This window comes from Tachysurus fulvidraco, chromosome 10 (genome assembly GCF_022655615.1).
Source record: "Tachysurus fulvidraco isolate hzauxx_2018 chromosome 10, HZAU_PFXX_2.0, whole genome shotgun sequence".
NCBI lineage: Eukaryota > Metazoa > Chordata > Actinopteri > Siluriformes > Bagridae > Tachysurus > Tachysurus fulvidraco.
Window position 1 is genome coordinate 8,512,307 of NC_062527.1, and position 25,933 is coordinate 8,538,239.

The following is a 25,933-nucleotide window of genomic DNA, read 5'->3' on the forward strand; positions in this document are numbered from 1 at the left end:
GAATATATGACTGGTCAGTTATGTACATAAAGTGTGAGAAGTGCATGGTAGTGCAAATAACAATAGTGTGTAATATTTTGTTTTGTGCAATATACAGCAGCAGTAGTGTGTGTAACATACAGATGATGTGAAGTTACACACTACTGCTACTGTATATTGAGTTAAGAATCCACAGATAAGGATCATGCTTAAAAGCTGCAATGTATTGAAGTATGTAATCAATATATAATAAATATTTACTATACTAATACTAAAACTAATATCTACTGTATTGTGAAATGAACTCTACTATTCAGGCATAAAGATGTACTTCGTTACCTATTATGTAACAGCCACAAGTGAATACTAGTATAAGATACATTACTGGGGAAAGTAGAAGTTAAAATCAATCATGTATTAAGTATTTTAAGGGAAAATGAGCTTTTCAGTTACAGAACTAGGCCATAGCATCTGAAGACTACTTCTGTTGGACTTCAGCCAAATTACAACCACAATCCAGTCAAAGGACGAGAATGTGTTATTTAGTTATAATCTCAGAGCCTTTAGCTCAAACATAGCAGTAGCACAAACACAAAAAGACAGGGATATGCTTGAAATTGTAGATTAATGCAGCTGATAATATAACAATTTATATTTACTTTATACACTGCTGTGTGATAACAGACAAGTTTAGAATCACACTTTACTCTACAAATCATGATTTAATTTATATATAATTCATATTATTTGTAGGTTTACTCTTGGTAACAGAATTGAAGCTGGATGAAGAAAAATGCTGAAAGCTAATCATTAAGATATGGGACAAAGATGGGACAACGAGATAAAAGATGGGACAAATAGATTTTGCTAACAGGGCTGTACATAAGCGTCCCACATGTTTTCCATCAATATGTTTGCTATAGGATTTTAAGTACTATAGGAAGCAAAATTATAAAATGTTGCATTTATTAGATTTAAGCATAAAGAAAGTAATGTTAATTCCACTAAACTGGCCTGAAGAGCATACAATTAATGTATCACGTTGTTAATCTTCGATATTCTTATAGTTATTTAATTCAGTAAATGATTCATAGATTGAAGCAGTGTGTCATCCAGACTGCTAGTGACTGACGTTCAAGGATGATTTGTTACATTGCTTTCGGTCATTCTTCTGCAGATATTTTCAAACTTTATCCCCATGACTCCTACTAGCCAGTTTTTTGGTGAAACCGTTTGCTCCCAGTAAAATGACGTTAATGAACTATTTACTGTGACATAAAGGGAATTGCGCAGCATCAGAGCATCTTTCAAGCTCAGAACACTTGCACAACTGTCAGTCATTCTGTATGCATATGTCAACTGGCACATCTGACATTTTTATTAGAGAAAAAATAAAACTGTTCTTCTTGGAGAGCTCCTAAAAGATTTGAAGAAGTCATTTAAATATTATATTTTCCATCGCAACCCGTTTCCCATCTGCAATTCATTCCACACAATTTGAAGTCTAGTGCAAAATCTTTCCAGAATATTTGCTCACGCCAAGCTGCTCGGTGATCATTGCCACAGGATCCCTCTTTGCTCGCTGCTGGTAGTTGATTCTATAAAGTTTACAGCTAATCAAAAGCGTTCTCCTACATGAAGCCTTCTGTTGATTGGCTTGACTTAAAGTAAAGCCAGTACTTTGGCAGAAATTCAAACTACAAGCAGTGTTATCAGAACGCTAGCCAGCAAAGATCTCAATACATGTAGGTGTTCTTAAAATTGAAAAGAATAAGAGTTGACTGATAATGTTGTTGTCTTTTCTGACACTATAACATTTCAGCAAGTGAAATCACCCAGATACTGTAAAATGTCAATCATCCAGTCCACCAGGTAACTTAGGTGTATTATTTCATGTTATTTTCATTAACTTTAGCAAGCAAGCTAAAAAGACAATGAACATGTAGTCAAAACAAAAGCTAGAGGTAGTCGTCTGATAAGTGTATAAATACAACATGTGTACTGTTCACACTCATTACAGTTCACCCTAAAATAGGTTTCCTCCTAAATTACCATCCTGTCACTTGACTTCCAGAAGTAGTCGACTAGTTTAACTAGTAATGAGCTGAGCTTTTCAGAATCAAAAGCTTGGTCTGTAATTAGGTTATGAAACATTTCGCACGTAACACTGCATGAGGGAGGAAGAAAAATATGCCAGTGGATAATGAAGAAGCCAGTTTTATCTCATTCCTTTTTCTTGTTTACTTTTATTTGCCTCTTTTGCGTTTTAAAGCATGAAAAACATTGAAATGTCTGTTTGCTTGTGATAGTACAAACCCAGAGCCGAGGAAGGAGGAAGGGAAATGAGACAGAACGGAATAGAGAGGCGCACAGAGAGAGTCAAACAAACAGACAGACAGACAGACAGACAGACAGACAGACAGACAGACAGACAGACAGACAGAAAAAACAAACTCCAGGTGAGAGAGTCCAGACCAAATAAATGACAAGTAGTCTGATTACTCCATGAACTCTTTTTCCTTACATATGAAGTGTCTGAGGGAAACAAACTTGTAGTGTTTTTTTTTTCTTCTCAACAGCAGCCAGTTTTAATTCTTTTAGCTAACTTACATATATCCTGATAAATAGAAATGTAATATAAAGCTCAAGCATACCCAAACAACACAAATAGGATTGAACCAGAGAGCGTAGAGCTGTGAAGCATTTCTAGGATCATCCTGAAAAATCATTCGAGCTAGATAACACAGCAAATAATGTCATTTGTCAGCCACATCATTACATTTGGACAGAAAAGTCCCTGGAAAGATTTCGACCTATCTGAGAACATGTAGGCAAATGTTTACTTTTATCTAAATAAAAACAATAGTTATTTTTTTTTAGATACAGGAGACAAACAGAAATGGCACTGATGACTATTTTCTTCTTACATCTTGTGTTCTTTCAGGTTAACGCTGAAAATCAGCTGATTAGCTGTAAGTAATAAACGGGTCTAGGGATATTTATTGTGGCAAGGATATGCATCTTGAAAATGTAACATAAAAAAATTAACAATAATTTTCCTTTGACGTAGAAATACACCCAAAACCTACTGTACTTCTCTCTTTGTTGCTATACACCACTGTCCTCAGCAGAGCTGTACTGTCTAGCTATTACGCCTGCACAGAGTTGCATCACAACCTACTCCAGTGAAGAGTCAATACTTTAACCACAGGAATGCTGAGAAAAGGACAGTTACACTATCACAAGTATCTGAACATGAAAAAGGGTAATAAGATGATTTACAGCAAAACCCAGCATCCCTTTAACACATAATAGCATTACTTCATATTGCTCGTATCATGTTCCTCATATGGATTTAGGTTCTTCACCAACAAAGCATTTGGCTTTACAAAACTAATCTTTTACCGTGGATGAAGTCATGGCAGTTTCGGATGTCCTGATTAAAAGGCGATTCCCTTCATCTGATAACTGCAAACCCTTTTTTTTTATATCCAATTACAAGTCAGCTATATATAGGGTGTCTATCAGACACTTAATTATTAATGTGACAAGAAACAAGATAACCTGGAAACAAGATAAAGCAGCATTTTCAAACTCAAAGGGGGACAAATGTTCAGTCTAGCCTCATGATAATGGCTACTGTAAGTGAAGCACATCAAATTGTTAACTGGTACGAATCCACTTCATAGATCATCATTAGTGGAGTGCATTTCCTGTTCAGTGACTCAAAGTGCAACTGAATCAAAACAAAAAGAGTCAATAACAATGATGAATTACTGAATATTTGAAGACTCTTGCTGCACAGTGTAACTAATTGTTAACTAGAAATTATCTCTCTTTTTTTTTTTTTTTTTTGTAACTGGAGCTGGCAACTACAATCTGTGTACACCAGTGTGTGATTGACAACAACAATCTATCTAAAGCAGTGCATATACTGCAACTAGTCCACTCGCTGCCACAAATGTACTGTATATAGACTTAATTGGAAAAGTCTGCATCCCCCATGGTTGCTGGGTGAAAAGAATAAAATGTACTTGTATTTGTAAGATGTTAGAGAGGAGACATTCAACTGCATAATTAACAGGGCAATGTGTCTGTGCATTATATTAACTCACCTTAAACAGCCGCAGGATGTTGGCTACCATGATGGAGACAGAGCTCGCAGACGCACCGATCACTCCCACAATTTTGTCAGGTTTGGCAAAGATGGGCGGCTCTCCACTGGCACAGCGCACATCAGAGGGGTCACGCTCAATCAGTGCCTGCACAAAGGTGAGTGACTGCTCCAAAGCGTATGTGTCTCTCGAGCATGTATCCAGGATGCGAGCACCCAGCGTGATATTGGGCAGTAGATCAGGGTCCTTGTTAATAAGATCAACAGCAAAGAGCATGGCCTCCAAGCGATGAATGCCTTTCTCTTTCTTTAGCTCGCCACATGGGGCACCACGCTCCCCTCGTGAATGGACTGGGAAGAGTCCACCCAGGATGATGTCTCCATCTATTCTAATGGAATGAGCATATTCAGGAGCTGGGGGCACAAGTGGGTCCACTAGGCGCTGAGGTCCATAGGTGAAAGAACAGCTTGCCACTGACAACATAAAAAGGCAACCCTGCCATGTTGAGAACCTCGCCATGATAGTGATGTGTTAAAGAACTAAACAAGCAATTAAATAGAGGTGTGCAGACGTTATTGTAGCAGGTGGTAAGTATGGAACAGGTGTGCAAGGTCAAAGGTATCACCAGTACACCCTAGTGTTGAAGTAATGACCTGTGTTGAGAGATCCCAAAGTGGAGCTACCATCCTCTGGTCCTCGGGATTCCAGAGGTTAATCACTGGTGTGTGTCAGGGGAATGGTACATTTAGCAATCATACATAGTGATGCTGTAGGCTGCAGTTCTTGCAGACTCCTGTGGATTCCTGTAGAGAAGAGCATAGGAATGAGCAATAAAATAATAAATAAACACAAACATTGGCTTTACTATTTTTGTGAGGACCTTCTCATTACAAATGTTAATAAAGCTATTTAATGTGACACCTACACCGAAATTGAACCAGACCCTTGACCACAGTGTCCAAAAGCACTTAGATACACTTCCACCTTTTTTATTTCATTTTTTGCATTTTTTAATAAACGTTTTGGGGAAACCAGCCAAAATATCCCCACAAGGACACTACAGACAGATACTTGTATTCTTTTGGTGAAATTTGCTCACCAACAAGATATAAAAACAAGCCTACACACACACACACACACACACACACACACACACACACACACACACACACACACACACACACACACACACAGTCGGAAATCCCTGGTCTGCTCCTTAATCAAGCGTTGATAAATTCTTTACACCCTTAATGTTAAATATAAAGCAGATCTTTGTGTAATTAGTGCATTACGCATAATATTTAAATTACAATAGTCTATCATAAAATCTGCTTTGGGCGCGCGCGTGCACACACACACACACACACACACACACACGCACGCACGCACGCACACACACACACACACACACACACACACACACACACACACACACACACACACACACACACACACACACACACACACACACTACTACTAATTATTCTCACACCTAAGAAAGCAGCCATTCTAACTTACTGTCGCAATTTCTGTTTCTTTTCCTGTTTAGTTCCTATATGTCACTGATTTCAACCAAATTTCTTTAGTAAATGTGTTTCCTTTCTTGAAGACTTGATTAACAATTACAGAGCTCAAATTCAGGAGAACACGAGCGCACTGAAATATTCACGCTTTTCTCAAGAATCAGTTCACGGCATTCACGTGCAAACAAACCCCAAACTGCGAAAACATATCCAAATTCATAGCGTCAATTAAAGCGGAGCCCCCGCGCAACATCCTAAGCATCCGCGCGCCTTCCGATGGCTTCATGAACAGGCAGATGATGGGTTTCCTTGCTCGTAATTGGTTTAAAGGAAATCCTTTGGCCTGGGAGGGTTACGTTTATATATCTGACATTGCATCCTTCCTAAAACAAAGACAGAGTGCACCTGAAACACTGAGTGTGGCGCATCAGCTGGAGGAGGAAACATCTGTCGCAGGCGCACGCACAGACTCACAGACTGGTGCACAGGTTCTCCATAACTGAATCCAGGACATAAGCAAATCGAATCGAAATAAAATGCAATACCTTTGATCACTTAAGTCACTTCATGTATTTTTTTTCTTTTAATAGAAAAAGGAATAGAAATGATAAAGGAGTTACCTGGAGATGACGGCGCTCCGGTGACTGTTTCCGGCTGCTGTGCTGGAGGAGAGCGCGCAAAGCAGGTTACAGCATCAGCTCTCCTCACACACACCAAACACACTCATACTCGCAGCTGCATGCCTCCCGTGTGGATAATTACTGTTTCCTTTCTCCTCACTAAGTCAAGGGCGAGATTCTCCGAGTCAGTTCACATATCTACATATCGTGTCTGTGCGCAAGAATGTGTTAATGCACGTGGAACGAGGCAGCGTTATGAAAAGTAGACAATGGAAAGCAAGAGCAACTTTTGGCTACAGCTGAGGTTAGTCTGTGAAATCGAGCATCGCCTCCTGTTTTGCCTTCGCGGGTTAATTATCTCCAGTGTTATAATGAGAAAGCAAGCGCACACGCACAGAGCCGCAGTTTGGTGCCGAGTGTAGCAGCTGCAATCAGCCTCATGCCGCAGGGAGAAAATAATGTGCTTGCGCCATCTGGTGTTGGTTCCTGGCCCATTCAGCCATCCATTTTCTATTCCGCTTATCCAACACAAGGTCGGGGAGCAAACATATCCCAAGGCACAATCACACACATTCACTCACACATCCATTCACACACTACGGAGAATTTATAGATGCCAGTCAGCCCACTTAGATGCCAGTCCGTCTTTGGACTAAGTCTTTGGACTAAGGGAGCAAACTGGTATACCTGGAGGAAACTCCAGATAAAGGGGAAAGGGGAAAGGTTCCCAACCCTGGTCTACTCTAACGTAACCCACTGAAACGCAGGAATCGATTATTAGACCCAGCACTAAAATGTGCAAGGCGTGACGTACTCTAGTATCAGGATTTGAGGTTTGTTGAGCTCTTGTATTAGAACGAGCACACATCCTGGCAACCACACTCAAAACGGTAATTATAATAGCAAAGGGGACTAAATCTGGAAGTGGATGTTCAGAAAAACACACAAATGTGAGTGTCATATGTCCACAAACCTTTGGCCATACATAATGTAGTGTAAAAGTCTTACCTGATGTTGTTTCTAAGATGAGACCCACAATAACCATAAAGATAGGAAACATAAATCTATGCAAATAAAAATAACGGACAACAATCTCTCTTACTGTGAGAAGTGATGATTGATGATTGTTGGCATGTGAAAGTCCTGAGTATTTCACAATTCTATACACATTGGGGATGGCACAGAAGGAAAAGTGAGCAGTTTTAAGTTCTCTGGTGTGCATGTGTTTGTCAACGTCACATCGTCTTTCAACAGCTTGTAAACCCTTAGTGAGGATGACAAAAGAGCACTTCTATTTCTTAAGAAGATTGAATAGGGGTGGTATTGGACAGGTGTTTGACAGAGAGTGTCCTGACCTGTAGCTTCACTGTCCGTTATATAAAACTGCTCTGTCTCAGACAGGAAAGCAATACACCAAGTAGTGAATTCTGCCCAGTCTATTACTGTGCTGTGTTTTCATGCCATTGTAGACAGACACAGATCAGCCATAACATTTCTAACACATATTGTGTAGGTGCCTCTGGTGTCATGAAAACAGTTGACACCTTTCAATCATAGTTGCATTAATTTTTTTAGTAATTTGTATTAAAGTAGCTGTTCTGTGGAATTTGACCAGACGAGCTAGCAAACACTCCACTTGGTTATCACTAAGCTTTGGGTGCTCATGACCCTGTAACAAGTTCACTTGTTCTTCTTTGGACAACTTCCTCTCAAGGTTTCTTACTTTACCAATTTAAGGGAGTTTTTCCTTGCCACTGCTGCCTGAGTCACCTCAGACTTGCTCATAGGGGAATAAATACATACACACTGTGAACTATATACATATAATAATAATCAAAAATTTTTATTCTGTTAATTCTTATTTCTTTTATTATTCGTTAATTCCTTTATCATTAATTATGTTTACCTTCTGCTCTGTGTTTATGTTCTGTAAAGCTGCTTTGAGACAATGTCTATTGTAAAAAGCGCTATACAAATAAACTTGAATGAATTTCATTGAACTTTTGGTAAGTACTAACCACTGCATATATGGAACACACCACAAGACCTGCTGTTTTGGAGATGTACTGACTCAGTCGTCGACCCATCACAATTTGGTCAGTGTCAAAGTCATTCAGATCCTTATACTTACACTGCTTCCAACACATCAACTGACTGTTACCTGATATATACCATCCATTGACAGTTGCCAGTGTAAAGAGATAATCAATGTTATTCACGTCACCTGTCATTGGTTTTAATGTTATGGCTGATCGGTGTATACAACATGTATAAGGAAGGCTTGCAGCATCAGAAAAAGCCCTCACACCCCTCCCATGGACTATTTGCACTCCTTGCACCTGGAAGCATCCGGGCCAAGTTAACAAGATTCATGAAGAGTCACTTGCCATGGACCATTAGATTCCTCAGCAGATCAGGCTGATGGACACCTCACCTCATTTCATTTCATTTCATTTCTATCACTGTACTCAGGCACTTTACAAGAGACATATTTAACAATCCATGCACAAGTCAATTTGCATGTTCAGACTATCTGCTCAGGACTATCAGTATACATTATCATCAGAGTTTACATTTCCATTACTACTGTTCATCAGAGATTTGGTTTCCTGTAGTGTTTAATGTTCACCGTATGGTTTATAGTTTAGTGTTCTCTGTATAAATTGATTTTGCAATGTCTGTTATTGTCATTCTCTTGTCTGAAATCTCTTGCTGACCCAAGATAGTTATAGCACTCTTGGTGCATTCATGAAAATTTGTCCCATGTTTATAATCACTCACTCTCACTCACTCATTTTCTACCGCTTATCCAAACTACCTCCGGTCACAGGGAGCCTGTGCCTATCTCAGGCGTCATCAGGCATCAAGGCAGGATACACCCTGGACGGAGTGCCAACCCATCGCAGGGACACACACACACACACACACACACACACACACACACACTCTCATTCACTCACGCAATCACACTGTTTATATTCAATGAGTAGCTAAAGAAGATCCTTTACCTCACCTGGAAACCCAAACAACTCTGTACAGTTGGATATAAATACAGTGGATATAAAATGTCTCCATGCCACTAATTAAACTGCAGGATATTTTTTGTGATGTTAAATATGAAACCAAGATCAGTCATATCAGATCTTTTTCCAGCTTGTGGATATAAAAGAACGTAAGTGAAGAATAAATACAATTGTAAATGTTTAATACAATTTAATACAATAACCTGGCTGCATACATATGAACACTTAACTAATTCTTTGTTTGTTTGTAAAACTAATTAGCATGTCAGGATTTGATATGTACAATCATCGGTTTTAACGGAGATGTACAATTTATATATATATATATATATATATATATATATATATATATACATATATATATATATATATATATATATATATATATATATATATATATACACACATACACACACACACTGCTTTCTCTGATAGAAATTAATTACAAGAGAATCCTGGTGAAGCTTATCCAAGGAACACTACAAAAGAAGTGAAAACACACCCTGTATGAAATGACTACTACAGTCATTAGTCTCCTACACACGCCACACACCGAAGAGAGATTTCATGTATCCACCTACTGGCAGGTTTTTGGGATGGAGGAACCGGAGAACCTGAAGGAAACCCTCACAGTCAAATGAAGTATCATTGTCATAGTCACATAGTTATCATAGTCAATAACCCAAGCTCAGGTTTAAACCTGGGACCCTGGAGATCTGAGGAGGCAATACTACCCACTGCCTGTGGCCTTATTTAGCTATTTAATACATTTCTATTTATACAGTTGCATGTTTGAATGAAAATAATAAAAACTGAATATAACCAACAAAATGCAATTTTAAAATCTTTATTTGAACAAAGTTATTTCTAGTGAAGCAGGGATAGGAATGCAAGTATCGTGTGTTTATATATACATTACAAGTCTTGCCGATTACCTTTTAAAATGTTACACCTTATGTCAAAAATGTACAGAGTAACAAGCAGAAGCGTTCTTTATGCACGCCAAGACTCGAAGACTGACTTCATTTCACTCAATACACTCAAATAACTCTAATGAATTGTTACATACTAAAGGAGACAGAGGTCATTTTTAGGTCTAGATATATTTTTGAACTGTTAGCTAATAAGAGCAATATTATACAAAACAGATGCAGTAGTATCTAATGAACCTTTTGATCACAGTTCTGACTTATTATTGATAGATATTATCAAACAGTCATACTCTGTTAAAAAAACTTGTCTTAGCACAACCTGAGCAGCACTGACTGATTAAAGGGAAGCAGAAACATGAGCACAAACAGTAGTTACAATGCAAAAGGATTAGCAGCATTTTCATTCATTGTGGAATGGTAGATATGGGTTAAAGCTGCACCGTCATATTTTTTTTAAACATGGGATAAACTTGTCTCTTTTTCTTTTACATTCTGACCGCTAACGGTAATAGATAATAGATTCTCTGAGTAAATGTATGTGACTGTCCCTGTAACCAAGAACTAAATCACACATTGTCCACCAAAAGCATCAGTTTTAGATAGAGACCTTGGTGACCGTCAATCATTTTGCACATGCACAAACATACTGGTGCAGACCAATCGTAGGGTTAAGGCAGACCTTTCACCTTATTCATTTTCAATTAGTCGATGCTTCAGAGGTCTGTGAATATCTGCGAGTAAAGTTCATTTTGAACACCGTGAAAAGCAAAATAAACGGCCTCCAAAAACAAATTATTTTTGCAATTCATTTTAAGGTTATTTCTCAAATCTCTCAAAGGGATTGGCATGATTTCTGGGCAAATTTTTATGACACCACTTTTTTGACAGAAAATAATTAAATGTTGAACATAAAATCAGTTGGTTGGTTAATTATATTTATTAAATATATATATAAATATATATATATATATATATATATATATATATATATATTTTTTTTTTTTTTTTAAACTTTATTTTAATTCTGCAAAAACAAGCCATGCAACCCCGACTTGCCAGAGGAAAGGTCTGGGCATGTGTAAGGTTAGGACCAGAGCCTTCTTGTCTAATACACATGCATGAATTTGAAATGAGGGTACAGAAAAAAAAAATATGGGTGGATTCCTCGTTTAATAGCTTTTAGCTGTCATCTAGTATTTGCTAAGTAGAACTGGACAGTGCAGCTTTAATTATTTTTTTTAAAGTAAGCACTTATATATGCAACATTAACGTATTAAAATGGTTTTAAGGAAAAATAATCCTTCAGATATCTATCCAAAGTGTTGCGCAGAGCATTTACAGTTAAGCAAGCTTTTACATCTGAGCAGTGTAAACTAAAAGCAAACCAAAAAGTTACGTAAGAGACAAGTACATCGTCGGTTCTAGCATTCATTCACTGATCCGTTTCAAAAAGAACATGAAAAAAAAATTGTATGGATCTGAATGTACAACGTTTTAATTTACTGATTAGTTCATTAGTCAATTCTAATTTAAATGTTATATAGGCTACATTTAGATGAACGTCAGAGGTTTGACAAGTCAAAAGGCCTAAAATAAATGTACTGTTAAGCTACTTTTAAGCATCATCTCAAGTCAAATCAGTTATCTCTAACTGTACAAGCACTCGGATTTATATGAGCCGTTTTCATTCTGAACCACCAACAGAATTTCTTTAAAGCGCCACGTGTCATAGGGAACAAACTGATTTTTCATTAGCGGCAGTGCTCTCGATCACACAATACAGGTCGAGAGCAAAAGTTGAGATGTGACCTATAATGCAGATGAGTAACCATATGTAACTAAGTAAAACTGTACTCTGCACAAATATACTTCATTAAAAGACAACCGTGTTGTCAACAGACTACTAAAATAAAACAAAAAAGTTAAAAAAAAAAAAAAAAAAAGATATCCTTCAAATGCTTAAAAACTCAGTAACTGGTAGAGAACAATCTATAAGGTCTGTGTTAGAGGATAAGAAAAGTTTGGTCGCAGCGCCCTCTGCAGTACTAAAACAGAATACTCGGTGCAGGTTCTTCTCAAGATCTTCAATCATCCTTCCTCTTAGAAGCCATTCAGTTTCAGGTAAAGCTTTTCCGTTCCTTTGCTGCTGCGTTTTATTTGCTGAAGATCTATACATTCCAGTGAGCATGTGTCATTTATATGGATGTCAATATCTAAAGAAAAAGAAAAAAAAAAGAATCACTTCTTAAAAGGGAGCACAAGATGAGAAAAAACACAGACATACAGTAAAAACGATGAAGAAATGGAATGAACAAGTAGGGATTTTTTTATTTAGATTTGTTTATCAAATATCGTAACCCTGTGATCTAACAAAGTAACTAACAAACAAACAATTTGATGATTTCCACACTGTAGTCTGGTGTCCCAGAAAATACGCATATCATTTGAATCTATTTTGTAGAAGTTAGAACACAGGTAATACCTAATTAATTCATTTCAAAGCTTGCAATAATTACAATAAATAAAAGGCATTCTGTTATTCTGTTATACAATAAATAAAAGACAGTCGGTAAAAAAAACTCACATTTTCAAATGTGGATAGTAAACTGCTAACTAACTAAACTACTTAGTTATACTCTAGGCCTGTATTATTAGTCTTTTATGTTCTGCTTAGCCTAGTAAATACACTACATGGCCAAAAGTTTAGGACACATGAACGTTATCACACTACGTGGTTCCTCCCCTGAACTACTGCCACAAAGTTGGAAGCACAAAACAGTACAGGAGGTCCTTATAAGCTGTAATATTCTAATTTTGTGATAATGTTGGGGTCAAGCCCAAACATGTCCCAGCATGGCAATGCCCCTTGTACACAAAGAGTGTGATGAAGCTCTGCTTTGCCAGGGCATCAGTGGAAGAACTCGAGTGTCCTGCACAGAGCCCTGACCTCAACCCCTCAACACCATTGATGAACTGGAACACTGACTACAGCGCAGGCCTCCACATCTGACATCAGTGCCTGACCTCACTAATGCTCTTGTGACTGAATCAACACAAATATCCACAGCCACACTCCAACACCTAGTAGAAAACCTTCCCAGTAGAGTGGAGCTTATTTTAACAGCAAAGGGGGACTAAATCTGGAATGAGACAGGCAAAAAGCACATACAGGTGTTACAGTTAGTTGTCTACAAACATTTGGCCATATAGTGTCTTACACTATACATAGTGCTCCTAGGATAAAGTGCAGTTTGCCAGGTGCAGTTCTTGCAAAAAAAAAAAAAAAAAAACACAGTGGTTCCAAAAAATCTCACCTCTTCTTTATGTACCACCTTCTGATATGGGTATACAGCAAGCTACTCAGGAGTCATTTCTTTTATTGGAGGCGAGGTATTAAAATGAATCAAATGTCAAAATTAAACCTTGGGGAAATGGCAATGCATGACAATGTTTGTAGGAGATTAAACTGATGGGTGTGTGCTAACTGCATCCTCAGTATTTACACCTCAGTGAGTTGCTCTGATCCAATACTTCGGGACAAACTGATGTCTAAGCATGAAGATAATCTGAGGAAATGGATACAGTTCTGTTTATGTTAATCAAGCACTGCAGAGCTTCCATTGGAAAGTTTGAAATAAAGTTTATTAAATCTATTCCAAAATGTATGTGCATAATTTTTCATCACAGAGTACAATATGCATTATCGTTTTAGCAATTTTTGTTCAGCTCTAGCTCAAAGGGTCTTTTATTCATATTAATGTTATTCATATTAATAGGCTTGCAGAAAAAGTCAATCGTAGAGGGCACTCATTTAAATGACATAAAAAACTGACTCACCATATCAACGCCTTTGACCGAGTGCTTCTTCCCTGTACTTTAGTGCTTCCAGTTGGGGTATTGACACTGGTCTTATGGCTTCGTCTGTGCGTCTCTAGAAAAACCTTCTTGGCAAATGCTCGACTGCACATGTCACATCCATGCAGAGAAAAGTTCTTAGTAACCCTCACCTCTGTGCTTGACTCCTGGCTTCTAGTGATGGGAGGTCCTCTGCTCGGTTTGTGGCTCCGGGTGACATGTGGATTCTTTGGCTCTTGAGGTTTCTTCTCTTGTTTACATAATTTGGTGAGGTGTGAATGTTCCTGATCGTGATTCGCAGTGTTAAGAGATGTGAGGGCAGAATTTTTACGAGTGTTCAGGTAGACCGAGGACTCGCTTTTCTTCAACCCAGGTGACCAGGAGTCGTCTTGCAGATTCATTTTGGATGGAGTTGCTTGGTCTGATGTTGTTAGCATGCTGGATGATGGAGCATGGTACTTTCCAGATATGTCCTCTTTTGAAGACGTGCTCTTCCCACTACTATTTAGCACAACCTCGGCTGGTTTCTTCACCGCACGACTCTCGAGGATCGGCATGATCTTAGCCAGGTAGCGAGAGGACTTCTTGTGAACCACGGTTATGTGACGGATGACATCTCGTTTTCGCCGCGATTCGTATCTGCATATAGGACACCCATAAAACTTGATGTAGATACTGTCATTACCATCCATGTGCAGCTCGGTGATGTGCTTGGTCAGGTTCTGACTAGAGCTGAACTGTCGCTTGCATAGCCAGCAATACATCTGCTTGAAGTCAAAACTTATCGGGACATTTCCACTGTCCTCTGTTACTTTAGGCTTCGATGGCGAGCACGCTGTGCTCTTATCTACATCAGCTGAAGAGGACACAACGGTAGGAAGACTACTTTTTCCGGAGCAAATCTCCTCATCAGGTTCGGTCTTTATTTTGTTTTTTCTGGAGAAGACAGCACGACTGGAGGAGGAACCATTCTCCAATGTGTGAACCTTATGGACAATGCGCATATGTCTCCTCAACATGACTTGTGAGCTGTATTTCCTTCGACACAGCCTGCACCGAGAGGTTGTAATGGTGGCCTCTTGTTGGTCTTGCTTTGCAAAGGTGCTGGGCTGTTTTGGTGAAACAGGTGAACCCTCGAGCAAAAGTGGTTGGCCAGGTCGGGTGGCGATGTCTGGTGTGATGCAGTCTCGCTTCAGTCCTCGGTGCACCTCATCAAAGTGACGACGTACATTCGCCTTGGTAGCGAAGGACTTTTGGCAGACAGGGCAACTCTTGCCAGTGGCTGGTTGAGGATCTTCCACACGCTTGGTCTTTACCATAGACAGTAAGCTGATGGGTACTGTGCGTGTTTCAGTGAACTTGCACAACTCCTCCAGCTTCTGCCGGTGCATCTTACGGCAGTGACGGCGGATGCTGCTCCTCGAGCTGAAGTCCTTTCGACAGAGGCAGCAAGATATCCTCGTTTCCTTCATCTCAGGGGCGGCTTCTTCTTCATTTTCCACACTCTTATCCTGTTCCGTGTTGCCCTTTTCTTCCAAATTTGCATCTGTTTTCTCTAGAGATTTATTCGATGCTGTATCCATGTCATCATCTGTGTCCACAATGTCTTGCTGTTCAATCTTTTTCGGGGCAACAGAAGACTTGCGGCGATGCGGTTTCTGCGGTACAGGGTCTGGCTGAATGGAATTAGTGGGCATGGTCACATTCTCACTCTCATAATTCTCGACAGTCAGGTGTTGGAACACAGCATTGGGGTTAGTATCTATAGTCTCCAACTGAATCACATGTTCCTGCTTGTCTCTTTGTGGATAGATTGCCTCTAGAAGCTCTTTGACAGCCTGGTTCTGCTTGTTTGGTTCAGAAGAATCTGTAGAGTAAAATCACCATTCAAATAATACACTGCTAATGAAATTTAAAGCACAACTCGAGACATGGTAATGGGGATTTCAAGGCATTAACAACAAAAATGTAAAGTAAAAGAAGTAGAAATACCACAGAGAATTTTAAAAACATTAGAAAAAAATCTGTAAAATCAGGTTTAACTGGGCCTGGCTACAGAAACAGGCTATCATAAGGAAACAGGTGTTATAAGAAGTTAGCAGAGTTGACAGAAGTGTGGACTACAAGACAACAAAACCGACCATCTTGCTCATGATGTCCGGAAAAGCAGTAGAACTCTTTGTGTGTGACGAGATTGGGTAGACCACGGAAAAGACTTCGGCAAAGCCTGCACTCAAAGATGGTGTCAACTTCCTTCAACAACATGTGCCTGAGCTGGGTCGTACCTGCAAGATCGTCAAACACACAGCAGTAGAGCTGACAGGAAGGTCTTATGACTATGTCTCTCATGTCAGATCAACTTGTAGCAGGAGAGAAAAAGAATGAAAAACTCCTAATATTGATGTACCTGAGCGAAAGCACTCAATTATTTGTTGGATTCCTGTCTTCGAAGTCTGGAGCTGTTGCTGAAGAAGAGGCAGGTCTCCTGGCTCGATAATATGCACTAGAAAAGAGGTCAAAGACGAATGATGGTATATGAAGCTTCATGTCAAGGGCTAAGGTTTGCAAGCTTAATGTTATTTACTACTTTTCAAAGTTATTACATGCTGCTAGCATACAAAATACAAATAAGCATTACATAAAAATGTGTGAGCTTCTTATTTACTTTTAAAGAACATTGCGGTTAGTCTTGACCACTTCGTAGAGACTACATCTCTTTGCTGTGTGGAATTACACGTACACTCTAAGATATAATGCTATGTATAGTAGACTTAACGGGAGGATTTTTGATATTGTGGATTATATGAAGATCTGAACACTACAAGTTTTCCTAAGCTATGTTTCTCCGTGACATTTATCTTAATGATGAGGAACATCTGGTTTCCTCCAAAAGTAAGTGCATAAACTGCATTTTAAAGATTCTATTAGACACCAACATACAGATTGTCTCAAAGCAAATGTTATTTAATCTGCATTTAATTTTATACACTAAATGCTATTTAGAACGGTTAATAATAATAATAATAATAATAATAATAATAATAAATAATAATAATTTAATATGTATAACCCAATCTATGCGAAATACTCTATCTTAATGCCATGCACAAACTAAATGAACTGTAATGAATGTATTGCATGTGCACCTTGCGGTTGGTCACAGCCCTCTTGCTGTGGAGCCGGCTGGCAACTGCAGTGCCACAGTGTTTCGGTCTGACAGCACTTGTCGTTGTTCGGGGTCGCGTCAGTGCCCGTTTCCTCCATCTTGCAGACCCTTAGAAACATATACCCCTCTATTAATTCCTAATGTACTTGACAATTACATTTCTCACAGCAATTCTGACTAAAGTAAAATGAAGTTTATTCTACCAGAAAAAAATAAAAAGTCGTGCATGTACCTTTACCTTTTTCTATAAATGTTGGGTTTATGTGATTTTTATCTAACCATCATTGCTAACTTCTGGCAGTCCTAGCCACTAAAGGCATCTATCCTTTCTCTCCAGTCCCACATCCTCACTTTACATTAGCACACAGTCGCAGTCCATGGTGTTGTTATGTACTGTCATAATCCAGAAAGTGCAGGTGAAGGAAGGACTGTCATTTGGGCTTATGGAGTGTCAGTTTTTCCCCTGTGCGTTAAATGAATTACAGTCTTCATTTATTGTGCATTACATTACAACTGATGTCTAAAATCGAAAACCACTTTGAGACTACTGTTGCTAGGCAATGAGACAGCAAATTTAGGGAATGGTAGGCATATGAAGCATGATACTTAGCTAGTTTCAGCAAATAAAACAATGCACACAAAAAGACTTGGAGGATATTTCTGCTCCTTAAGTACGTGGGTGTGAAGGCTAGTGGTGTTAGATTTGGGTTTGCTCTCAAGGTATTCAGTGTTACTGATGTTTTGCTGCAGGTCTGGTTAAAATCAGCACTTTATCTGGACATCTCTGCTTAGTGTGACTGATTTCCATAACAGCTGCATAATTAACCACCTATAAAGTAAAATGGATCAAATTCCATGTTTATATTTCCTTTGACGGCTGCTTCATGGTCAGAAACAAGCATGACATTAGTGGCATGATGTCAGAGTCGCATATGCCATACCTTAAGGGCTGCTGGTTTAGGGTCACTGTATAAACACATGTGTGCGATGAAAGCAGTCGTATACATGATATCAGATCAATTAACTCAAACTGGATTTGATTAAATCTGTAGAATTAGCTGGATGTGCAACTGCTAAGAGGGTCTCCTCTGCTGGAGCTTGGGGTAACAATACCAAGAAGTCTAATACAATATATGATACACTGACGTGGATGAGCGTAAGTATCGACCGATAATCATCATAAGCAAATAAAAGCAAATGTCCAGGTTATCGGACATCACAAATGTTTAAAAAGAGTCAACAGTTGGAGCTAATTATGTCCTGTCAATCAAAAAGGGGCAGGAACAACACACCAGAGTGTTAGCCTGCAACTTGTGTTGTGTGTAAAGAGGTCTTGCATGGGATTCCTTTTAATTGGGTGACTATGACAACAGAATTGCAACCTGTAGGCTCTCAACTGCTAGAATTTCACAAGGTGGAACATCGTCTATAGCAAAAGTATTCAACAGCACAATAACATTCAAACCAGACAGCTCAATACATTACTTATGGAGTAAGGAGTCTATCATGCTGGTACCCTTCTCTGTAATGGACACAGGCTTTCAGTGACTGAAAAAAACACCTTGAGCCTCACTACATGATGTATTGAGTCAGCAATATTTCTTGGTTGTTTGCTTTGGAGAAATACAACAGTTCAGTTCATGCGAGTTAGGAACACTAACGCAATCTAATGTTTTCTGTTTTTAACTGAGACAAGTTACATGTAGATGCAGAGAGAACAAAGTTACTGCTCATATTTGCATTAAAAAGTTGTGTAATTAATTCCTTGTTCTTTTTAAACAAGGTATAAAAAGCCAAATCACCAAATTATCAGTAATTTGTAGTGGACTACTTTTTCTGAATTAATGGTTGATTAGAAAAAAAATTTAAATTAACATTAAGCACCACCGTGTACACTATATGGCAAAATTTATGTAGACACCTGACCAACACATCCGTGTGTGCCTTCCTAAAACCCACAAAATCGGAAGCTCTTGGATGCCTTTGTATGCGGTGGTATTAAAATTCCCCCAAATCTGCTCGTGCATGACATTGCCCCTGTGCAGAAAGTGAGGTCCATAAAGACATGGTTTGCCAAGGTTGGAGTGGAAAAACTCAAGTGGGCTGCACAGAGCCCTGACCTCGACCCCACTCAATACCTTTGTATTGGATGAACTGGAATGCCAACTAAATACCTGGCCTCACTAATGCTCTTGTGGCTGAATGAGCACAGCCATGCTCCAACATCTACCTGAAAGCCTTCCTACAAGTGTGAAGTTTACTGTAATACAAACAGGGAGGCTCAAAATGAAATGAGATGCTCAAAAAGAAATATAGGTGTGATGGTCAGGTGTCCACAAACTTTTGGTCATATAAAGTATATGTTTTAGATATCTGAATACAGACACATTACGGGAAACCACGGAATTGCACTGAAGGCTAAAATCTGATACATATCAAGCATTTTTTTTTACATGGGCTTACCTGAGTTACATTAAACACAGCACACGGATTTATTAAACGTGTCAGCACTGAGAGATGTGAGCCCATGTGCACTGTACAGTGGCAGTCATTATTCTATGGGTCTGTTGTGAATTGTAGAGTAAAAAAAGAAATGTTGCGCAGTAGTGGACTGCAGGCTGATTCGCTATTATTTTCTGTATGTTTGTGCGTGCCGAATAAAATGAGGCAGCAGGCCGTATTTGGTCCACAGACATTTTGTTTTGCCGCACGTGACATAGATTATACAATACAAAACCATTATGGGTTTTTCGTACCTTCTATTTTATTTGCAAGACACACGGTCCAAAGTGTAGTTTCTTTGAAAGAGCAAAGCACCTGATCTATGAAATTGTTTATTAATAGAATAAACTAATTTTATAATAAATTGAATAAACTAAAATATACTAATAATCAATGTCTTCTTATACAGTATTTGGACGACGTGTTGCATCATTAAATGCATCTTGTATGCGAGTGTCAAGTTTGTGAGGCACACTGTGAATAATCAAATGATGGCAAAAGTTTTAAGCAGGTTTTCCTCTTTTATTCAAAATATTTACAGCCTTCCATAAGTGATATTAGCACACCTCAAACAAGAGAAAATAACTACTGGACCTTTTAACCCGAACTGAAAAATCCAAACAAGACATTCTGATTAATTAATTAATTATTGAGAGATTTGAATCATGTCCCCATGTCCCAATTCATTCAAGTTTCTGCCTTTAAATGCTGTTTTTATAGCTACAAGTCAAAGTTGTGCCTAGGTGTGGTGTGTAGTTATTTGAAAAGAAGTCATATTTCTATGGACAAAAATGTTTATTTATAACGACACTGACAGATTCTACATTTTAGTAACAAACTAATTCAATTCAGTAGATGTATCCTTAATTTGTCTAAAGTCGTAGAAGAGGTATTTTTTGCCTAAAACGGAAAAAAAATATTTTGGCAAAAAGAACATTTCTTTTGGACCTCAGATGTTTCCCCACTTCTGAGAAGTAAGACAGCTTGTGAGTAACATGTCTCATTGGTTTTTTCACTCAAAACTCAGATTAGATCTTACATGGTGGTAACACCACAATTACTTCACTGTTGGAGATGAGCCCTATAGTAATGACTACAAACTTGCCTTGAAAACAGCAGGATCCCTCTATTTCAACCAAACGATCAGAATAATTTAATTAATTACATTACACTCTGCTGGTTCATTCAAATTCTACATAACATATCTTTAAATAGCATTCTTCCAAAAGTCATGGGCAACTTGTGGAATTAGGGTTAGAAAGTTCTATTTAGGTTCAGAATAAAATCTTGCTTATTTAGAAAGAAAGTTAAGACACCTGAAAGATCTTTCTGGATATTACGGATCTGTTTAAAGCAGAAGAGAAAGCCCTATTAAACTGTAAGTACATGAACACTCCCTTACAGTCAAGACATTACTATCACCCAGACAGATTCCTGAATACTATAGTCACTAACCGCTAAACTCTTTACATCGGTATAAGTCCATTTCACACAACAGCAAAAAAAAAACCTCACCAAATCACAAGACAAAACCAATTATTTGAGGATTTTAAAAATTTACTGGCTTTTAAACTCATCCACCAAGTTAATCCTCTTAAATATAAAAAAGAGAATGTGAGTTTTTATAATTTAATAAATCAGAAAACACTCAGATAAATAAGAAATCTGTTATAATTAAAGTGACACCTAACCAAATCAATAAGTGAGCACAATACACACCTACTGTATATCTCCAAATATAGGCTGCCTTGCTTGCTCTCACACACACTGGCTGGAAACAGTGTGGCTATGGAACCATATGGGCCATCCACAAATCCTAATCAGTCATATTCATAAATCTAACAGGTTCTGAACTAGCAGGTGCATGCCATAGAGTTGGTGGTGTGTGGTTGCTGTGCACTGGAGGCTCTTCCAAAGAACTGGCAAGCTTATTTTTCCTTTTCATTATTTACCTGCAAGGAGAATGCTTTAGCTGGAGGAGGCCTTTTTGTCCCTTTTTTCTAGCAATTGACCGGCTGCTAATGTTATGCTAAAACGTCAATGGAAGCAAACCGGGAGAACACACAAGCACACCAATACACCCCCCCCCCCCCAGGTCCAACAAATGTAAAATCCAAGTGTAACATAAACGATCAACAGAACAAACAATTATTTTTCTTCTTTTAAAAAAACTGTTTAGGAAAAGATATGCCTCCTCCAACGACAGTCATCTCGCCTAGCACACACCACCACCACACTTCCATCAGCAATTCTGTGAGCTGTTGGGTCTGTTGTTAAAACACTCAAGTCCCCAATTGTGAATGAAGTTAGGACTTTGTTACGATTCTTATTGCGTTTAAAATGAAAAACCTTTAGTGATGACTATATGTCCCAAGCTGCCCTCTGCTGCACTTTATCATTACATTCATCAATGCAATTAACGGTGTTCGAAGTGAAGAGAAACACTGAACACATTTCTACTAATCTGGTTCAGAATCAGAAGTGATTTCATTATAATGAGCGGATTAAAAAAAAAAATCCATATGGTGCACCTGCACCACATTGTGTTCAATCCACAACACAGCAAGAATCAACTTAATGAGAAATAGTCTATTTACAATCATAATGTAGCGAACGGACACTTCAGATTAACTCCAAGGAACAACTGTGGAACAACTTCAACAGGCACTTTAACTTGACACGGTCCACTGCAGCCCGTGAGTGGGTAGCTGCTTTAGAACATGGAAACTGTCCATGAACCTACATCACTGTCTATCCTCTTATAGAAGACCAAGTTGAAGCCTGCGCCCAAAACACCAAGCCTAAAGAACTACTACATCTAATAGTGCGTCAGAAAAGCACATTACGCGGAGAGAAGGATGAGTGTTGGGAAGAATTCGCACCATCTGAGTCACATGACCGGAAAATCATTTCAAATGATAGACTCGAGACCGACTGCCTCGATAGAACCTGTACGTGTTGATTAAACGAGTCTGGAGGATCTAACTGAGCTCATAGATAAAGCTCTCCACCTACCGCCAGGCATAAACTTTCCTCTACACCATGTCCGTCTTTGTCAAATAAAATGTCAACCTGTGTAGCTACAAATCATCATCACACCAAATCCAGCAATAACAATCTAAAAGCCTGCGCCACTCATCTGTTAGTGTTCAGGCGAATCTGATCAGTTAAGAAGTGTACGGCTGGGTAAATGAAGCCGAGTGGCCATAAGGCATATCCATAGGTAAAAAATAGTCAAAAGCGCTTCTGGGCGTCGGAGTGAGTGTTTCCCAGTTGTGTGTGCCAACGGCTAGCGACGCCTACGCCGCGGATGACCATGTGCGGGTTTGTGTGCGATAACGCATGAAGCTCCTACAACTTCCACATCGCCAACTCCACCACCACCGCGTAGCTACACAATAAACACGCGGCAAAGGCAACACCACGTTACGTACGCGTAGGAGGAATCGTGTATACGTTTCCGCATTAGACAGGTTGTTCAGCTACATCGCCGAGGCTAAAAAACCTGCCGGATAAGGTGGCGTGCACCATTCGATCTGATGGCTGTTCTGCGCAACACAGGAGCCATCGAGGCGCAGGCACGAAACACAACCCCGAGTTAGCAACTTTTTGTTGCCTGCTGCATGAGATTTAGTGTGCAACTATTGACGTTCCAAGATAACGCTTCAACACACAAATCTCTTTACAGTGATATAGCATACTACGGCCCAAATCTGCCCTGTTCCAGGCCACGAGTGTATGTGAGCCAGATTATCTCTGATCACGGGAGAGTCCATCTTTTTCAGAATGGTGTACACAGGCTTGAGCAGCCTAGAACGCTCAAGAACTGACGCTTCCCAGTGAGTGCAGCGTAAAGGCGGGCTGAACCGCGAAGCCGATACAAAGACCGAACACACCATCCATCCATCCATCCATCAACCTGCGCGGTTTAAAGCTATTTTCGCGTGTCTACACGGTTTAAAACGAAATACAATTGGGCGTCGTATGTTCTAATGTACGACATGTCTGTTTGTGGAAGTGCTGCGCTTTGCGGTGCTGTGCCACATCTTCCCTGAAGAAGCTTTGGCGCACAGGTCTGGTGACCCTTCCGGCTTTACGCGTCCTTCTTGGCGTATTCATTTCGACGCGAGGCCTCGTAATACCGTCTACATACATTTCTAACATGAATCCGCCTGGATATATCATAAGCAGGCTTGTAATTGAACCCTGGAGTTGACGTGAGCTTCGGGAATAAGTGCGTTTTCCCCCGGCCGCACAGCCAGCACGCTCGGTGACGCCATTTTTTTCTGCTCAGAGCAGCCACGCTCGGTGAGGAAGCGAAGCCACTCGGGTCCGCTACGCGATGTCGGGCCCAAAGTAGAAAACTGGCGGTTAAAATCATTGTAAAAATGTGTCGTTAGATGGTTCTTACCTTTGTTAAAAGGCTGTACCTAGACTCGGCCTTCACGAGGAACAACTTTGGAGTTCCGGCGGAGGATTTAGCCGAGTGGATGTGGAGACGGTTGCTGTGGCTGTATGGCTGCTCTCTCTCCGGCGCTGTCTTTGTGCACTGACCGGACTCCTCCAAACGAGGCGGCTGTTGCGCAAAGGCGCAGTTTGAACGCTCGCGACCGCACAAACGTGACCGTGTTCTCAGTTACAGTTTTGGACGGACTGACCACCGAGACCCTCACTCGCTTAAATGAAAGTGTTTTGTCATTTTAAAAGCGCCGCTTATTTCCCGAATTTTCCTCGAATCCAATATGACAAGGAACTCTTCCCGGAGTTTGGAGTTTAGAACACGAAGCACCTTAAACTTCGACGTAAAACCGCGCAAGATTTCCACCGTTTTTTTTTTTATCAAAAAAACTATAGTTTCAAATCGATCTAATTAATTTAGCTGAAATCTGTTTAACTTTTTTTTTTTTATTGAATGGTATTGGATTATTAAGTTTTGTTGATTTAGCCTAGCAGTTATTAAAAGTCTTTTAGTGAGGCGATTTATTACTAAAACGTTCCCTCAGATATTCCGTATTCAGGGAGATAATTGTTGATAGAAGTATAATAGTCTGTCTACTTAGCAGCACTTAGCAGTAGTGTACTTAAATACATCCTCAATTCTTCCAGAAAAGTTCTATGTGTATATGACATCTAAATAAAATAAAAATCCAAATAAAGCAATGAGATATCTTACAAGACAGAACGGGTATTGTACAGAGAACATGGAAAACTTAATACGTTTAATACTAGCGAAGGTTTCCATGTAGTTACACAGTTTATCCATTGTTTATGTTTCTTTTTGCACTTTGCATTGCCTCAAAAGCTGCAGGTGAATAGGTCTGCCTGCTCGACACATTATGAGTCTAGGGTGTAATTAGAGATTAAATTGATTTTATATTAGAAATAGTTGGTGTAATATTGATGAGTCATTAACTCAGCTACAGCTGGTCCACTTTTTGCCCAAAAAACTGAAACTACACAAAATATTAGATGTGGCTGGTTCATTTAGTTTTAGTTAAGATTGCTCTGTTTGCCACTGTTGTGGAGTGTGATTATTTAAGTAGGAATTGATCAATAGTAAGGCATTTATTAACTACAATTTTATTCCTCACAAAACCACCGGTAGGTTTACCAAATGTGAAGTTCACGTTTTCAAAAAAAGTTTCTTTCAAATGTATTTAGATATATATTAGAATATTTTATATTATATATAAACTACTAGGAACATTAGCAGGTAAAAGATTTATCCAAAAATATTTGAGATTTTAAATATTAGCCATCTAACAAGTGAAAATAAAATGGATTTAAAATGAATTTAGACACTGAATATTGTTATATAAAAACTACTAGGAACATTAGCAGTAATTAGATTTTCATTTAAAAAAATGATGAATAAGCAAACGCTTATTTTAAAATCTGGGTGTCATTAATCTGAATTCAACAAAGTGACTCCTTTTTTTCACTTTGATTTCATTGAAATGTTGAAGTCATGTTTTTTTAATTCATTACTCTTTCATTTAAGATATGATTGGCATTAGAATGTCACTGTATTCAATATTCCATGTATTTACTTTAGATAAGATTACAGGATAAAACAAGTTACTGACGATGCATCTTAACATCCAGTGTCCTCTTCACTACCTCATAGTGATACTTGAAGAAGAATTTAAGCAATGTGATTAAGTACAATTGAATAAGTACAATAAATGCCTCTAAAATGGCCCTGTTAAAGATATTTT

At 38.9% G+C, this 25,933-nt stretch overlaps 2 protein-coding genes across 8 annotated transcripts in view; both read right to left on the bottom strand.

The window, feature by feature from the left end:
• The window catches only part of grm8b (glutamate receptor, metabotropic 8b), a 124,560-nt gene extending 117,895 nt beyond the window's left edge, over positions 1 to 6,665 (bottom strand). The window contains exons 1-2 of one of the 3 annotated variants that reach the window (XM_027173282.2): positions 6,238 to 6,665; positions 4,095 to 4,897 (exon numbers count right to left, since the gene is read on the bottom strand). In XM_027173282.2, the coding sequence (XP_027029083.1) occupies positions 4,095 to 4,613 (519 nt within the window). In that variant the 5' untranslated portion in view covers positions 4,614 to 4,897; positions 6,238 to 6,665. Of the gene's footprint in view, positions 1 to 4,094; positions 4,898 to 5,612; positions 6,059 to 6,237 lie in introns of those variants that run through there. The other 2 variants (XM_027173280.2, XM_047819705.1) reach the window with 2 other exon arrangements.
• Positions 6,666 to 10,091: 3,426 nt separating this feature from the next.
• znf800a (zinc finger protein 800a) lies at positions 10,092 to 24,484 on the bottom strand. Of its 5 annotated transcripts, none has more exons than XM_047819710.1 (6): positions 24,127 to 24,484; positions 17,194 to 17,320; positions 16,455 to 16,550; positions 16,189 to 16,332; positions 14,200 to 15,914; positions 10,092 to 12,405 (listed from the first exon to the last, which is right to left on the bottom strand). In XM_047819710.1, exons 2-6 carry the CDS (start codon positions 17,309 to 17,311, stop codon positions 12,388 to 12,390), a joined length of 2,091 nt encoding a protein of 696 aa, XP_047675666.1. In that variant the 5' UTR covers positions 17,312 to 17,320; positions 24,127 to 24,484; the 3' UTR covers positions 10,092 to 12,387. The 5 variants fall into 5 exon arrangements, with proteins under 5 accessions (XP_047675666.1, XP_047675663.1, XP_047675664.1 ...); XM_047819707.1 differs by having other exon boundaries at positions 14,030 to 15,914; positions 24,127 to 24,482; XM_047819708.1 differs by lacking the exon at positions 10,092 to 12,405 and adding an exon at positions 12,503 to 13,332 and having other exon boundaries at positions 14,030 to 15,914.
• Positions 24,485 to 25,933: the final 1,449 nt, after the last annotated feature.

Coding starts and splice junctions, on each gene's coding strand:
- znf800a (XM_047819706.1), bottom strand. CDS start 17,311: ATGGAGGAAACGGGCACTGACGCGACCCCGAACAACGACAAGTGCTGT. Junction 16,333..16,454: donor AATTGAGTGCTTTCGCTCAG/GTACATCAATAT, acceptor ACGATCTTGCAG/GTACGACCCAGCTCAGGCAC. Junction 15,915..16,188: donor CGGACATCATGAGCAAGATG/GTCGGTTTTGTT, acceptor TTTACTCTACAG/ATTCTTCTGAACCAAACAAG.